Source organism: Acipenser ruthenus, chromosome 33 (genome assembly GCF_902713425.1).
Source record: "Acipenser ruthenus chromosome 33, fAciRut3.2 maternal haplotype, whole genome shotgun sequence".
NCBI lineage: Eukaryota > Metazoa > Chordata > Actinopteri > Acipenseriformes > Acipenseridae > Acipenser > Acipenser ruthenus.
This window is the reverse complement of record NC_081221.1, coordinates 305364-322199: the sequence shown is the minus strand read 5'-3', so window position 1 is coordinate 322199 and position 16836 is coordinate 305364. Positions and strand designations below refer to the sequence as shown.

The 16836-nt window shown below is 40.0% G+C and overlaps 1 protein-coding gene and 1 long non-coding RNA gene across 2 annotated transcripts; one reads left to right on the top strand and one right to left on the bottom strand.

Moving 5' to 3' along the window:
- The first annotated feature begins 600 nt into the window (after positions 1-600).
- Positions 601-3750, top strand: LOC117433531 (uncharacterized). The gene is made up of 3 exons (XR_009310068.1): positions 601-872; positions 2705-3042; positions 3392-3750. It is a non-coding gene; the product is annotated as an uncharacterized LOC117433531 (long non-coding RNA).
- Positions 3751-3756: 6 nt separating this feature from the next.
- Positions 3757-16623, bottom strand: LOC117433223 (gap junction delta-3 protein-like). The gene is made up of 10 exons (XM_059006675.1): positions 16415-16623; positions 15783-15899; positions 15151-15221; positions 13819-13906; positions 13317-13410; positions 9339-10541; positions 6921-9282; positions 6737-6829; positions 4777-4912; positions 3757-4459 (listed from the first exon to the last, which is right to left on the bottom strand). Exon 7 carries the CDS (start codon positions 9254-9256, stop codon positions 8321-8323), a length of 936 nt encoding a protein of 311 aa, XP_058862658.1. The 5' UTR covers positions 9257-9282; positions 9339-10541; positions 13317-13410; positions 13819-13906; positions 15151-15221; positions 15783-15899; positions 16415-16623; the 3' UTR covers positions 3757-4459; positions 4777-4912; positions 6737-6829; positions 6921-8320.
- Positions 16624-16836: the final 213 nt, after the last annotated feature.

Genomic DNA, 16836 nt, shown 5'->3' with positions numbered 1-16836 from the left:
ACCACATTACATTTGCACAGTAAATCGTTGCCTATGCATTCACCATAGTTTACAATAGTTTATCATGTTTTTTTTTATAAATATGCTTTACCAGACCTCTCTGTGCTTTACAATGCTTCCCTATGCTTTACCAGACCTCTCTGTGCTTTACAATGCTTCCCTATGCTTTACCAGACCTCTGTGCTTTACAATGCTTCCCTATGCTTTACCAGACCTCTGTGCTTTACAATGCTTCCCTATGCTTTACCAGACCTCTCTGTGCTTTACAATGCTTCCCTATGCTTTACCAGACCTCTCTGTGCTTTACAATGCTTCCCTATGCTTTACCAGACCTCTCTGTGCTTTACAAGGCTTGCCTATGCTTTACCAGACCTCTGTGCTTTACAATGCTTCCCTATGCTTTACCAGACCTCTCTGTGCTTTACAATGCTTCCCTATGCTTTACCAGACCTCTCTGTGCTTCCCTATGTTTTAACATGCTTTCACTTCGTGAAACTTTTAGAAGAGTATATATATATATGTATATGTATATATGTATATGTAACACACCCACGGTGATGTCATGGTTTTACTACAGCCCCACACGTACATTAGATTTCATAACAGCAGTTGAGACGGGTAACGCCAGAATAAATCCCGACTTGTTTATTGAGACTCATTGAGGAGCAGTACCGGCGCTGGCCGGGAGGGGGCGCAGGGCACCCAGGCGTCCTTCCGGGGCGGTGCTGACAGAGACCCCGCCCCCTCGCAAGTTCAACACGGCGTTTCTGCGCTGCAGGGATTTCAAAACGAATTTCTGGATTTATTTTAAAATGTGTTTTAATGTTTGTTTTCGACGGGGATAGCGCACTACAGTGCCCTGAACGATTAAGGTAAGTAACCGTTATCAAATGTGTGCTCATTTTGAAAAGAAATTGGGGTAAAAAAAACTAAAAAAAACAAAAAACAAACCGCAACTCACATTGCTGGACTGACGCCGCAGTTTTGTTTGTAACTTCATTTTGTGGTTCATGAGAGGAGTTGTGACACAAAACGTGTTCAATAGACAAACAACAATAATAGCAGTTACTTGTGTGTTTTCAATGTGCGTAGAGACCGACCTCACTCGAAAACACAGCGCTCCGACATCATCAGCATCCTTGACGTTTATCATGTTCATATAAAGAAAAAAAACAAAGGCGGAAAATAAAACAATTACAAACTTATTTACAAAAAGATTGCAAAACAAAATACGGCTCCCGTTGCACCCAAACGAAAAATTGCATATTTATAACATTGTGAGGCGGTCGTGCATTTGTGTGTTCTAGATGCCACCACATAAAGACTAGAAAGTAGTTTTGTTTTTGTTTTTTTAAATCTGTCTTCGTATGAGGACTCCATGAATGAATAATTAATGTACGTGAATAAAAAGATCTGACTGTTGATGGATTTCACTGATAATCCGGAATTTGGAGTGCAGTGCAGTTATAGGTTTACACCACTGGGTGGCGACAAAGCCACAGTATTAATTGTTGAACACTAAACTCCTTACAACAGTGTATGCAGTTAACATAGTTAGGGCTTCAGATTGTCGGTTTTAACCGATAAAAAACGATACAATCGATTCATTTATTACAGTTTCATAAAGCGCATAGTTAATAACATTAAGTTTATCAAGGAAGCTGCAGCGAACGCCCTGCCATGCTATTTACAGTATTGTGGGTAATTGTATGTCAAAATAATGTGATATCTTGTAACAATTGTAAGTCGCCCTGGATAAGGGCGTCTGCTAAGAAATAAATAAATAAATAATGATAATAATAATAATGTTGCCAGACAAGCAGTGGGCGTGCTCTTCCTCTCCTGCTTGTGTTAACCAGCATCTGATTTGCTGGTCCCATCCTACCAGCCAATCAGTTTTGAAAATGCTTTGTAAGTACACGCCCCTCTGTGTATTTACTGTATAAACAAAACAAAACCAAAAAAAAAAAAATCGCGCCACCTTGTGTCCAGAGCAGGACGACAGGCCTGTGTTCCTGGCAAACAGCTTGTAAATAAATTGTGCGCATTGAAGAAAACTGACTGTATGTAGTTTGCACTTCTTTGGAGTTTCAAAATGAGCTGTTATACAATGAATAGTTAACAATATTCAATAACGTTAAAAATATGTAAGTAAACAAACGATAGTGAAGTTAAACGCAATTCTGGTGCAAGGACCAAAGTAACTCGATATATTATTAGTGTTATGTTTTAGGCAGGGATTTCCGCATTGTGTGTTACACAGGTAGTGAAGGTTAGGTGGTACAGTATTATTATTATTATTTATTTCTTAGCAGACACCCTTATCCAGGGCGACTTACAATTGTTACAAGATATCACATTATTTTTACATACAATTACCCATTTCTACAGTTGGGTTTTTACTGGAGCAATCTAGGTAAAGTACCTTACTCAAGGGTACAGCAGCAGCGTCCCACACCTGGGATTGAACCCACGACCCTCCGGTCAAGAGTCCAGAGCCCTGACCACTCCTCCACACTGCTGCCCGTGTATTAAGAAGATGCAATGCGTCACTGAATACAAACTCATCTAGTTTATATAGCTTACATTCCACAGAGCTGTAACTGTTTGGAATAAGTATTTTAGTGACACTCCTGAAGGATGTTAAACATGCTTTAAGGCTTGTTGTGTTTTTTTTTGTTTTTTTGTCTCCTGACGCTGCCAGGGCGTAATTACTGCTCGCATTCAATTGTTGTGCTCAAGCTTTTACTGAACTGCACTGATGTTAAAGTAATCACGTTGCGGGAAGAGAAATGCACAGAAAATGTACGGTACGGTCATCAATATTTACTCGATTATATTTTGTGTGCCCAATTAATCGATTGCTATTTTGAGGCTTAACTGACAGCCCTATTGTCCTCCCTGTCCCCTCCTCTCTCCTGTCTTGTCCTCCCCCTGTCCCCTCCCGTGCTGTCTTGTCTGTGGTATTCTTGCTGTTGTCTTTGATCTGTTTTGCAGACGGAAGATATCTGACAGTCTGATGCATTTCCTCAGGAGGACTTGGTAATTGATTTTATTAATTGTTTTTCTTATCTGCTCGACAATCTGCACATTCCTGGTCAAAAACAACCCTTGACCGTGGTGCATGCTCTAGTGTGATTTTATATATATATTTATTTTGGTATAATTTGAGAGTAGTGGGTGTGGGAGTGTGGTGCTGACTGCAGCACTAACCCTTTTCTAATGCGAGTACAAACAAAAAAATGATTCATTTGCGTTGCCATTTTCCTCCTATATATATATATATATATATATATATATATATATATATATATATATACAGGATAATCCATAAAGAACGCACACGATTAGAAACATTCTTACAGATCAGTTTTTTCTTCTTTCGTTTCAGGTCTTCTAGCACCCAGGACCAGCTCAGTGGGTTCCATGTAATTGAGTCCTCAGTCTCAGTGGGTAAATCTCCTGGTTAAATGTAGTCTTTTATTTCAAGCTGTGCATCACCCTGTATATTGAATTAGTGTCTTGGTATGTTTTATTTTACAGGGACTTCCTGTTCCTTAATAGTTTTACTACCCATTTGATTAGGCACAGTGTGTACCAATAACAAGCCCAAGAATGTCTTATTAAACTTGGAGTAAAAGCAGGAATGGATCTAACACCTGTGGAACAGGAGTGTTATTACCATCCCTATGTAAAGCACTCTGGAGTGCCTTTATTGATGTGAAGTGTGCTGTATAAATAAAGATTGTATGATGCTCCAGGTCTCCAAGATGGACAGTGATTCAGTACCTTCCTTCCACAGCCCAGCCCTGCAATCATTTTATTGCACTGTCGATATGAAATGTTTAGTAGTAACAGTAAAAGAAACTGCTAAACATTCTCTGACAAACATGTTGTCTTTGTCAAAGAGTTCTATAGTTTACTTTAGAATGACTACACTTTGAACTGTGGGCTGCTCTGTATCATGTTGACTCAATAAAACAGACATTTCCTCTGTGTGTTTGGCAGTGAGAACACTTCCCCCAGGCTGCAGCAGCTGACTGCTCACATCCAGCCTGGCATACTGGTAGCTGTGATGGATTAAGATGAACGGTTCTTACCTTATAAAACACAGGCATTAAATAAACAACTTTTTATTACTACTACATCATAAAGACGAACACACAATTAAATAAATCCTCAGTTATAAAATACAGTCAAGCATGGACAACAATCACTACAAGTGCAGGTAAAAAAAATAAAGAGACTCAAGATTTACATGAATGAATGAATGAATGAATACTTCTACCATATAGAGAGCTAGTATACATGAAAGTGTACTGCATCAGCACCCACATTCCCTCTGCTGGTTACAACAAAATATAGAAAGAAACTAAATTCTTAATGACGAAGCTACAGAGTCCAGGCCCATTCCCTCACATCGGATTTTGCCCCACGTGTCAGTGCGGGAGACTGCCAACTGAAAAACAAATCGAAAGACACGGAAAACAGCATTAAATAAGTGTTTTAAAAACAACACTAACGACAAAGCATCTCAAACATTTAAACCACGGCAGGGTCTATATATAGAACAAAGAAAAATAAAACAGGGACTTGATTGAAGTCTTTTAAAATCTCAAAAGGAGCCGACATCGTTAACCCTGAACCAATACTTTAAGGACAGCACAGAAACCAGGACCAGAGGACACACAGTGTGGAAACGAAGAGGAGACAGAGGGAAGAAACACTGCTTCACACAGGGAGTGGTGAGGGGTGGAATGGGTTACCAAGGGTTACCTAGCCATGTTGCTGAGGCAGAATCACAGGGATCCTTTAAGGACTTGACAGTTCTGATAAAAGTCAGCAGCTCGTTCCTGGAGGAGCTGTGATGGGCTGAACAGACTCCTCTCGCTCTGGGAAACTTTATTATGTTCTGAAACATAAGCAATAAATAAATAATCAAAATGATTATCACTATTAATACATAAAAACACTATAAAATACATGGCAGTTATAAAATTCAGTCAAGCATGGACAGCAATCACTGGAAGCGCAGAGGAAAAAAACGGAGTCACAAAGATTAAAATAAACAAATACCTTTCTGAGAACAGTGTTATTGGGAAACAACTAGTAATAAGGCACAATCATTGAATACATAGTAAATTAGATGGATAGTTACATATACAGTGTGTGTGTGTATATATATATATATATATATATATATATATATATACACACACACTGAGATTTGAATTATGCAGCACCCTATAATACTACAGCAAGCAGCTCCAATGATCGCACAGCTTCTAGTTATGGACAGCAGTCCTAACATCAGCTCGGATTTCAACAATTCTGTTTTTATATCAGAATTGTTTATATAAAAAATACATCTCTTGATATAATTACAGATCAAAAATGTTATTAATGATAGACAAAACATTAGGGCAGCAGTGTGGAGTAGTAGTTAGGGCTCTGGACTCTTGACCGGAGGGTCGTGGGTTCAATCCCAGGTGGGGGACACTGCTGCTGTACCCTTGAGCAAGGTACTTTACCTAGATTGCTCCAGTAAAAACCCAACTGTATAAATGGGTAATTGTATGTAAAAATAACGTGATAACTTGTAACAATTGTAAGTCGCCCTGGATAAGGGCGTCTGCTAAAAAATAAATAATAATAATAATAATAATAAATAAATAATAATAGAATTGTTGATATCGGAAATTGAGGATTACATGTTAAAACAGCTAGCTTTACCGGCTGAACGACAGACTGCACAATATATTTAAATACTTCTACAAAATAGCAAACTTGTTTTTTCACTCCAAGCTATTTGTCTTGCCAAACGTATTGTCCCTCACGAAAGTTTCCCCATAGTAAAAAAGCACATCAAAGTGTAATTAAGCACAGTGACAGCATGGTAAAGCACATTAATAAACAAACAATGGTAAATTACTTAAGACTTATAAATGTTTCCCCACAGTAAAAGCACAGCAAAGTGTAATGTGAAGCAGTGAAAGCACTGTAAAGCACAGAGAGGTCTGGTAAAGCATAGGGAAGCACTGTAAAGCACAGAGAGGTCTGGTAAAGCATAGGGAAGCATTGTAAAGCACAGAGAGGTGTGGTAAAGCATAGGGAAGCATTGTAAAGCACAGAGAGGTCTGGTAAAGCATAGGGAAGCATTGTAAAGCACAGAGAGGTCTGGTAAAGCATAGGGAAGCATTGTAAAGCACAGAGAGGTCTGGTAAAGCATAGGGAAGCATTGTAAAGCACAGAGAGGTCTGGTAAAGCATAGGGAAGCATTGTAAAGCACAGAGAGGTCTGGTAAAGCATAGGGAAGCATTGTAAAGCACAGAGAGGTCTGGTAAAGCATAGGGAAGCATTGTAAAGCACAGAGAGGTCTGGTAAAGCATAGGGAAGCATTGTAAAGCAGAGAGAGGTCTGGTAAAGCATAGGGAAGCATTGTAAAGCACAGAGATATCTGGTAAAGCATTAACAAACTATGGTAAATGTATCGTATACCATGGGAAAAGCATGGTGGGTAAACGGCAAAAAACAGTTACTAGGTCGACTTTTGTATCCTTTATTAAAATACTTGGTTACCTGTTTCCGTAAAGCACAAATACAATCCGGTGCAAATGTTCATAAAAGCACATTGAAGCAATGAGCACACTATAGCACAGTACATGCATTTAAGTGACTATAGTTCGTGTCTGTAGTGTAAATGTTAATAACAAACAAAAAGCCGCAGCCTACTTACCGGTACATGCGACGCTGAAAAACTCGACTCAGCTTTAAAGAAAAAAAACTCTGAGGTTACAATGCACAATGCATGTTCGTTGTTACATTTTGTCTGAAAAATAACAGAAAAAACATCAAATCAATTTCTCACAGCATTCCACTTCAAGCTTAACCGTTCGCTCTCGACGCCATTGTCAGCCTACCTGAAAGGGGGAGGGGCCTCAGTGAGGTGTAGTCGAAGGGGCGGAGTCTCAGTCAGGCCCGCAGCAGCGACCCCACCAGGACAGTGTCGGTACTGCATTATCTTTTATACACCAACAGAAAACGAAGCATGATACATGATCTTGGACTACTTAATGAAAATTCAGGTAAGCGAGTCCACAATTAGTGATAAACAAGGTATATGAAACCAGCCACTAAAACCAGGGAAAGTTATGCTGATGACAATGTCATTTCATCACCACTGAAATGTACTGCAACAGGTTTTATACAGGTAAACTCACAATGTCTTAATGACTCAACAAAACCAAAAAAAAAACATTATTATTATTATTATTATTATTATTATTATTATTATTATTATTAATTTGGCAGTCACCTTTGTCCAAAGCGATTTACAGGTGTAGAGGATTACAATGCAAAAATCAATACGGCACTGCGACAAACTTGTGATTGCCAACTGCCTGGAAAGACAAGGTTGGGAGTGCTGCCCTGAAGCTTCTCAAACACGGTGTGGTGAGTGCTGACAGGGTCAGAGGAAACGCTTTGCCACAGCCATCAAGCTGCTGAGAGTGCAGGGTATATTTTATAAGCCCTGTAAATGTTTACACAAAAAGCAATGAATGCCAAATTCACAAAAAAAATGTAAACTCATTTTATGACAAATATTGATGAATTATTCTTATTTACTCTATATATTATAAACAAAAACAATTATTTATATATAATGTCTTAAAAAATCTGTCATGTAAGGATAGCAACCTTGTATATGGTATATTTTGCATAAAATGTAATAAAATAAAATCTGGAGGAGAGACAGGTACACCATTATATATGAGAATACAGAACCACCTATAAAAATACAAGAAATAAATAAGAAAATGAGCCAACGATTCAGCAAGGAACAGACACACCATGGATGAGCTAAAGTTTGTGGTTTTAGAAAAAAAAAATAGATCAATGTACAGTATAAAATAAAATAAATGGATACATAGACTGCCTGCAGGTTTAAATAGAAAGGATCAGTAGATCGTTACATCATAACTACACAGTGAATGACATCACAAAGACAGTAGATTTAAAGAGAAATAAATGTGTGGTTACGATGGTATCAAAAAGCCTAGAAATACCTGCAATGTTTGTTTTCAAACACGCCTTCGCTTGACAAAGGCATGTTAAACATACTGAAACGTTGGGAAGTCGGCTCTGATCAAAAACTTATATACTTATACATATAAAAAGGAAAATATATTTATTAATTTCAGGACGTTTCGGACTAAAGCCCTTATGCGGCTGTGTAGAAAGAAAACTAAACACAGTGCAGTGAAGCTGTGGAGTTGAGCGAGTCCTCTGTCCGCTGGCACAGCCCTGCAGGGCACCGCACTCACACAACCAGACCCGCTTTGGTCAGCTTCTCTTTTAGAAACCTGCTCCCCAGGCTGGCCTGCTTCAACTGGACCCCCTGTTCAGAGGAGAGTGGATCGGCTCCGTACAGACCCTGCACCCCAACAAAGGGGCGCTGCTGCTGCTCTGACGGAGTCTTGTCTGGGATGACCTGGAGGAAGAGGGGCAGGTTCTGGTGCCTTCCGGCCCTTCCTTCCTGCTCCACAGTCAAGTGGCTCTGTCTGGCGTAGCCCCCTCCTACTGCTGCTCCCCTGCCCCGGCGACACCAGCACCCCCTCTTGAACAGGATGCGCCCCAGCTCCAGCACGCTGGTCAGCGCGGACACCACCCCCACCCCGAAGTAGAAGCAGAGGAAGATGGTCTTCTCCATGGGGCGCGAGGGGAAGCAGTCCACAGTGTGGGGGCAGGGGAACCTGGTGCAGCTGAACTGGGGCTCCACCTTAAAGTCGTACAGCCACCACTGGCCAGCCAGGAACGCCACCTCCGCCACCAGACGGAAAGCCACGTTGATCAGGTAGAGAAGCCACAGCGAGCGAGCCTGGGAGCCCGGGGCCCTGCCGGCTGGCCTCCCGCCCTTCTCTCCTCCCTCCTCCTCCCCGGCACCCTCCCGCTTGTTGCCGTGGTGCACGGCGTACACCAGGAAGACGAGGGCGGGGGTGGAGATGAGCACGATGTGGAAGACCCAGAAGCGGTAGTGTGAGATGGGGAAGGCGGCGTCGTAGCACGCTTGCTTGCAGCCCGGCTGCAGCGTGTTGCAGACAAACTCCTGCTGCTCGTCCTCGAACAGGTCGCTCGCCACCGTGCCCAGGATCAGGATCCGGAAGATCAGCATCAGCAGCAGCCAGAACCGGCCCAGCATTGGAGAGTGGGCCTGCAGGGCGCTGAACAGCTCGCCCAGGACGTTCCATTCCCCCATGCCTGCCTGAACGTCTGCCTACCTACCTGACTGTATACTTGTCTGCCTACCTACCTGACTGTATACCTGTCTGCCTACCTACCTGACTGTATACCTGTCTGCCTACCTACCTGACTGTATACCTGTCTGCCTGCCTCCACGCTAGAAAGTAAAAGGTTAAAACAAAAAAAAACTATTACAAAATAAGTAAATAGAATAAACGTTATAATTATTATGTTAACTTCTTTTTTGCACTCTTCCCTTTTTTGTGTGTGTGTCTCTCTCTCTTTTGTTTTTAAAATAAATACACACAGCGCTACCTAATTTCTGTTTTGTTTCACTTGTGTCAAAATGTAAACAAATTGGCTTTGGTTCTGGTGTCTGCTTTTCCACACAGTAGTCCAGTAGTAAAGCCAATTCTTGACCAAAAGCCAAAAACCTGCTAGGAATTCTGGGGGTTGTAGTCCCTCATCTCCACTAATTTACAGCATCCAATGCAAATTCATCTATCACCATGAAGATTTGAATTCATGTATTGGGGATTATAGGACCTGTGAGACATGAGGGGGAAAGTTATAATTATTAATAATAATAATAATAATAATAATAATAATAATAATAATAATAATAATAATAATACGTTTGTCAGTAACACAGCTGTAAATATAAAATTAGCTGTATACCAGTGTCATGAAAAAGTAGCTAAAAATATCCTACATGCACAGCATACTTTATCAATTTGTAATAGTGACATACATACATACTTACTCAGGCTATAAGGGTTTAAACATCTAAATGAAAATAAAAAAAACCTTGTAAAACAGCCTAGTACTTTACTAAAAAGCTTAATCAAAAATGTATTTGTGTTGTTTGATTTTCAATTAAAAATAATAATAAGTGAATTAAACTGACAGTATCTTGATGCGTTTGTAAACCACTGTACGAGGAAATCCATGTGAAAATGCATCTGGGTTCGAAACCCAAAAGACACCTAAATAAACAGCAAATCGATTCCACTTTTCCATTGAAAACGGGTACTAATAACAATCCTCTGTTTACCCAGAAGGTCTAATCAATGTAAACATAGATTTACAGCCAGAGTACTTTACAGACCCAGACTCTGATAGTGTCGATACCAGGTGAAAGTGAGCGTCCTTACCATGTTCCTTTACTGTCGGATAAACGGCTCTCTTATCTATTTAAAAACGCAGAGACGAAAGCACGGACAGACGGCCAGACAGATGACTCCTCCTGCCAAGTATAACAGCCACGCTCCCTCATACTGCCACACAGCGGCCTGCAACGTCTACGATTGATGATGCACAAAAACTTTTTAAAAAGCAACTGACAATTTGCAGTTGTCTTATACCTTATATACAGTGGCAATTATCAGACAAGCCGCCACACCAAAGAAGTGCCCGGAAAGTGAAAAAGTCTCCCCTCCCTGATCTCATTAGTGACATTTTTTTTTAAATAATGTAATTTTTTGTATGACTTTCTTCAAAGTTTGTTCGCTAATGACAGGAAGGGGCACTTCGTAAGGGAGCTGGGCTGATCAGTCGGATTAGTCATGTTATTTTTTATATATTTATTTATTTTATCTGGAAAGAAAAACCCTGTGAAAAGAGCTTAACGGCCAAGCTCAGTTTAAAACAAACAAGAAGCAAAAATAATTTATATATATATATATATATATATATATAAAATAGTTAGTACGGTACAAATAGGATACAAACTGATTCCACAGTAAAAGCACAGCAAAGTGTAATAAAGCACAGAGAGTTCTGGTAAAGCATAGAGAAGCATTGTAAAGTAGAGAGGTACGGTAAAGCATATTTAAAAAACAAATCATATTAAACTAACCCTTATAAAAGTTTCCCCACTGTAAAAGCACAGCAATGGTAACAAAGCTAATAAGAGGTACAGGAATGCATTTTTTAAAGCATTGGTAAGCCTTTACTTTTTTTACGGCAATGCGTCTATTTGTATAGAATTATGAATGCACTAAATGAAGATATTGTATACATGCCAAATAATGCTTTAATTGATGCCATTAGTTTAGCATGCCTGGCTGATGATTAAAACATTAAAAAATGCCCACACTGCTAGTGTGACGGAAAGGGTTTCATCCTGAAACGCTGTACTATCAGTCACATCCCCATTGTGGCCCATTAGCAGCAGCTACACTTAGAACATCGCTGAGAGCGCATCTCACAGAGTGTCAACGACAAAGCATCTCAGACTTTTAAACCACGGCAGGGTCTATATATAGAACAAAGAAGAATCAAAAAAGGGACTTGATTGAAGTCTTTTAAAATCTCAAAAGGAGCCGACATCGTTAACCCTGAACCAATACTTTAAGCGCAGCACAGAAACCAGGACCAGAGGACACACAGTGTGGAAACGAAGAGGAGACAGAGGGAAGAGACACTGCTTCACACAGGGAGTGGTGAGGGGTGGAATGGGTTACCAAGGGTTACCTAGCCATGTTGCTGAGGCAGAATCACTGGGATCCTTTAAAGACTTGACAGAGTTCTGAGATCAATCAGCTGCTGGGAACCGGACGAGCTCTGATGGGCTGAAGGGACTCCTCTTGTTTGTGAATTTTCTGATGTTCTTATGAGTGTATACGTGGTGATTGCAGTCTTTATCCATAACTACTAAACACTCAACAGTGCTAATTTAGAAACACCAAAAGAAACTTAATAAAATGTGCAGCCTTTCTCAGTGTCTTCCAATGGTATGCTAGTGAGGGAGAATGCTGTCCTCAGTTGACCTCCATGCTTCCTTGTAGTTAGAGCAGTATACCTTACAAGCACTTTGTCAGGAGGGCTGCTTCCCGTATCGGCTTGTCTGGTCATTCATTAAGCACACAGAATGCAAACACTGGAGGCATTTAAATATCCGATTACATGACGACTGTTGTGTGTTTGCGTTTATAGAACGCCTGTACCTCAAACACTCAATCGTAAGAGGCACGTGCAAGGTGCGTTGTCACGACGTCAAACAAACACTGATGAACATGTCGTTGGAAACCATGTCCAAGTTTTCCTTAGTTCCTGTATGATTTATGACATTGTGAGATATGAATTATGGACACTTACTGTATCTTAAGATAAGCTCAGCATTAGTACAAACAACAAATGCTAGTTGCGATATGTCATAACACAAACAAAAAACACAAGTTCAAAGTTTGTTTTTAGAAGTGTAATAAAGTTTCAGGATATTCATGAGAAAGTGCTGTCGCTAAAGAAAGCCAGTAGCAACAGAGTCTAGGACCGTTTCACGCACAACCAACTAATGTTTTATTTTTAACATTTTTAATCCATCCCAAAAACTTTAATAAAACTTTTGTGATTCAACTGTGTTTTGTTTTTATTTGTTTTTTTTTAGCATGATTGCACCTTAGCATGACAGATGACAGGCCCTGCGTTTTTGCAAACTATAGTTCATCAGGGGGCTGTTTTGTTGGTTTTTTTTTAATCAGAACTGTAAATATATATATATATATATATATATATATATATATATATATATATATATATGTATATATATATATATATATATATATTGTATTTTTTTTTTTTGGGGGGGGGGGGGGGGAATTGACTCTGTTGATAATCCAGTCCCTTATAAAATTGTATCACAGTAACTTTGCAGTTTTTCCCCCCACCCTTACCCTGTGCATTTACCACATCATGTTTTTTTCTATTAATTATTATTATTTATTTATTTCTTAGCTGACGCCCTTATCCAGGGCGACTTACAATTGTTACAAGATATCACATTATTTTTACATACAATTACCCATTTATATAGTTGGGTTTTTACTGGAGCAATCTAGGTAAAGTACCTTGCTCAAGGGTACAACACTGCTGTATTAATACGCTTTACTATACCTCTCTGTGCTTTACCATGCTTTAACTGTGCTTTACTACACTTTGCTGTGCTTTTACTATGAGAATATTTCATAAGGGTCTTTGAAAACCTGGACACATCTTCTTCATTATGATGGTGATGGAAACTAAATACTGTAATGAAAAACAGTTCCCTCGCAAGGACACTGAAAACGTCCACCCACCCTCTGCCTGATAGTGTTAGCAGATCTACCAGCTTCTTCTAATCACTGGCGTGATTCACCCTCCTCGTTAGTTCTGTTTGCAGTGCAGCCCTTCCTGGTGATAAGCAGAGAGAGTCGCATGATAATCCCTTTCATGCTGTTAGAGACAGGAGTCCGTGGTGAAAGCGCATTTTCATCATGACTGAGGCGTGCATGTTTGTTTGTTTTTTTGAAAAGCTTTGAACTAAAAATATATGAACTAAAAAAATATGTGATTTTAAAAAGAACAAGAATTTGATTTTTCTAAAGTGCATGAGGAGGTCGAGGGGGTGGGGGGGGGGGGGGGCATTTTGTTATAAAAGAGTGTTTCTTCCAGGTTTTATTTTATTATTATTATTTTTTTAAATTTAGGTCTGAATAAAATGTGATGCAAACCAAGTATAGTCAACATCAAATTCTAAAGTATAACTGCTCAAGCCGACAAGCGACAATAGCCCCTTTTTTGTTGGAAGTGTGTACTTACTTCTGGTTTGCTTGCCTGTCTGCTGCCTGCCTGTTTGTTTGTCTGCTTCTGCTGATTACTCCGGCACAGTCTTAGCAGGACAGACCTCCTTGAAAACAAAACAGCATAATAAACCACAACGAAAGCATGGTAAAGCATAGGGAAGCATTGTAAAGCACAGAGAGGTGTGGTAAAGCATAGGGAAGCATTGTAAAGCACAGAGAGGTCTGGTAAAGCATAGGCAAGCATTGTAAAGCACAGAGAGGTCTGGTAAAGCATAGGCAAGCATTGTAAAGCACAGAGAGGTCTGGTAAAGCATAGGCAAGCATTGTAAAGCACAGAGAGGTCTGGTAAAGCATAGGGAAGCATTGTAAAGCACAGAGAGGTCTGGTAAAGCATAGGGAAGCATTGTAAAGCACAGAGAGGTCTGGTAAAGCATAGGCAAGCATTGTAAAGCACAGAGAGGTCTGGTAAAGCATAGGCAAGCATTGTAAAGCACAGAGAGGTCTGGTAAAGCATAGGGAAGCATTGTAAAGCACAGAGAGGTCTGGTAAAGCATAGGGAAGCATTGTAAAGCACAGAGAGGTCTGGTAAAGCATAGGCAAGCATTGTAAAGCACAGAGAGGTCTGGTAAAGCATAGGCAAGCATTGTAAAGCACAGAGAGGTCTGGTAAAGCATAGGGAAGCATTGTAAAGCAGAGAGAGGTCTGGTAAAGCATAGGGAAGCATTGTAAAGCACAGAGAGGTCTGGTAAAGCATAGGGAAGCATTGTAAAGCACAGAGAGGTGTGGTAAAGCATAGGGAAGCATTGTAAAGCACAGAGAGGTCTGGTAAAGCATAGGCAAGCATTGTAAAGCACAGAGAGGTCTGGTAAAGCATAGGCAAGCATTGTAAAGCACAGAGAGGTCTGGTAAAGCATAGGCAAGCATTGTAAAGCACAGAGAGGTCTGGTAAAGCATAGGGAAGCATTGTAAAGCACAGAGAGGTCTGGTAAAGCATAGGGAAGCATTGTAAAGCACAGAGAGGTCTGGTAAAGCATAGGCAAGCATTGTAAAGCACAGAGAGGTCTGGTAAAGCATAGGCAAGCATTGTAAAGCACAGAGAGGTCTGGTAAAGCATAGGGAAGCATTGTAAAGCACAGAGAGGTCTGGTAAAGCATAGGGAAGCATTGTAAAGCACAGAGAGGTCTGGTAAAGCATAGGCAAGCATTGTAAAGCACAGAGAGGTCTGGTAAAGCATAGGGAAGCATTGTAAAGCACAGAGAGGTCTGGTAAAGCATAGGGAAGCATTGTAAAGCACAGAGAGGTCTGGTAAAGCATAGGGAAGCATATTAAAAAAATAGGGTAAACTAACCCTTTTAAAAGCTTCCTATAGTAAAAGCACAGCAAAGTATGTCATCGTGCGTTGCCTTTAAAAAACAAAGGCTGTGAACAAAGAAAAATAAACTTTTTTTTTAAACTCGTACAACTGTAAACATTAGTGAAGACATTAGTCAAGGGTTCAAGCCTACACACCTTTTACAAAAACAAAAAAAAACTTAAGTGTTATAGAAGCAGACACTCTATGCAACATTTCTTCATTTTCAATAAGGTCTGGTTTCTCTTCTAAAGGTAAAACGCATAGCAAAGTGTAGTAAAGCATAGACACGGTTAAATCAAACTGTGGTAAAATGCAGTGTACCTGATAAGCGTGGGAAGAAAGCAAGACTACCCTGGTACTTGCGGCAAATAAATGTTTTCTCATAAAAACGATTTATTTTATAAATAAAAATAAAATAATCTAACACACAACAGCCACCTACGATTTGACGTTTTTTAGAGATTGAAACTGATAATAATAAATAAATAAGTTCGTAGTAAAAACAAACGTGTATAATTATGTCCACTCCGGCTAACAGGCGTTGTACAGCCTCATTAGTATTTTAATATGGTAAAAAACAAAACAAAAAAAAAACCGTGTTAAATAAAATGTAAGTTGTCGTTTACCCGCCGTCTCATTAACTGTGAATGACAACTCAGGTGAGCGTCTTAGCTCGAGCTTCGTGACAACTTCCACGAGCCCCCGTCGCTAAGGAAACCAACCGTCGTCTTGTCCAGTTGGGTCTTTTTACAAACAAAACAAAACAAACAAACAAACAAACAAACAAACAAACAAACAAACAAACAAACAGATTAAATTAAATAATGTATCGACCTGCGTCTAAGTTGAACAAAAAAACTAAAACTAATTTCTTCACTTCAGGAAAGTTTCAGTATCACCACCCCGCTGGTTCTACTTAAACCAAATTTACAACGTCCGATTCGTTAGGATTAAATCGACGTACCTTATTCCGGTTGCCGTACACTTTAACAGCATTGCTGATGTGTTTATTTCCCCCAAACTGTTGTAAGAGACACACCACAAACTCCTAAAATACCGTGTGCCTATCTATCTTACAGGGACAGCGCCAAATGTTTCACGATAGGTCGATTTAATTTGCTTTAGTCCGATTTTACAGAAAGTGAACCAATCTGAGTGTAATACGTAGTTGTGATTGACATCAGCCTGTTATAACGTGGGCTTTCTTAAAAATATAATCTCGCATAACTTCCAAACAAAACCAAACCAGCAGTAATACCTGTTGTTTGGGACTATGGCTTGCTGAACAGGTGTATACTTGCGCTCTCACGATGCTTCTCTCCAGGGATTTCAGAGGTGCTTTGAAACAAGTCATGCAGACAAGCAGAGGTCATACGCGCACAATTAAGAAAGCATTCACCCACCTGTACACGGGTTTTATTTGAAGAAAAAAAAAGCTTGTTTAAAAGCTTAGTTGTTTCTTGCTCATTACATCTCCTTAACTGTTGGCAAAGTGTACAGTGCTGTAGGAATACACGGCCGAGGTTACCAGCATGTCCATGAATGCGAAATCTAACTGGATTTGCATAGACTTTGTTACAATACAATAAACCTCAAACTCAAATCGTGGGCAGTCTCAGTTTCACCAAATCCGCGCCCCCCCCCCCCCCCCCCCCCCCCCCCCCACACACACAGAGACAC

Coding starts and splice junctions, on each gene's coding strand:
- LOC117433223 (XM_059006675.1), bottom strand. CDS start 9,256: ATGGGGGAATGGAACGTCCTGGGCGAGCTGTTCAGCGCCCTGCAGGCC.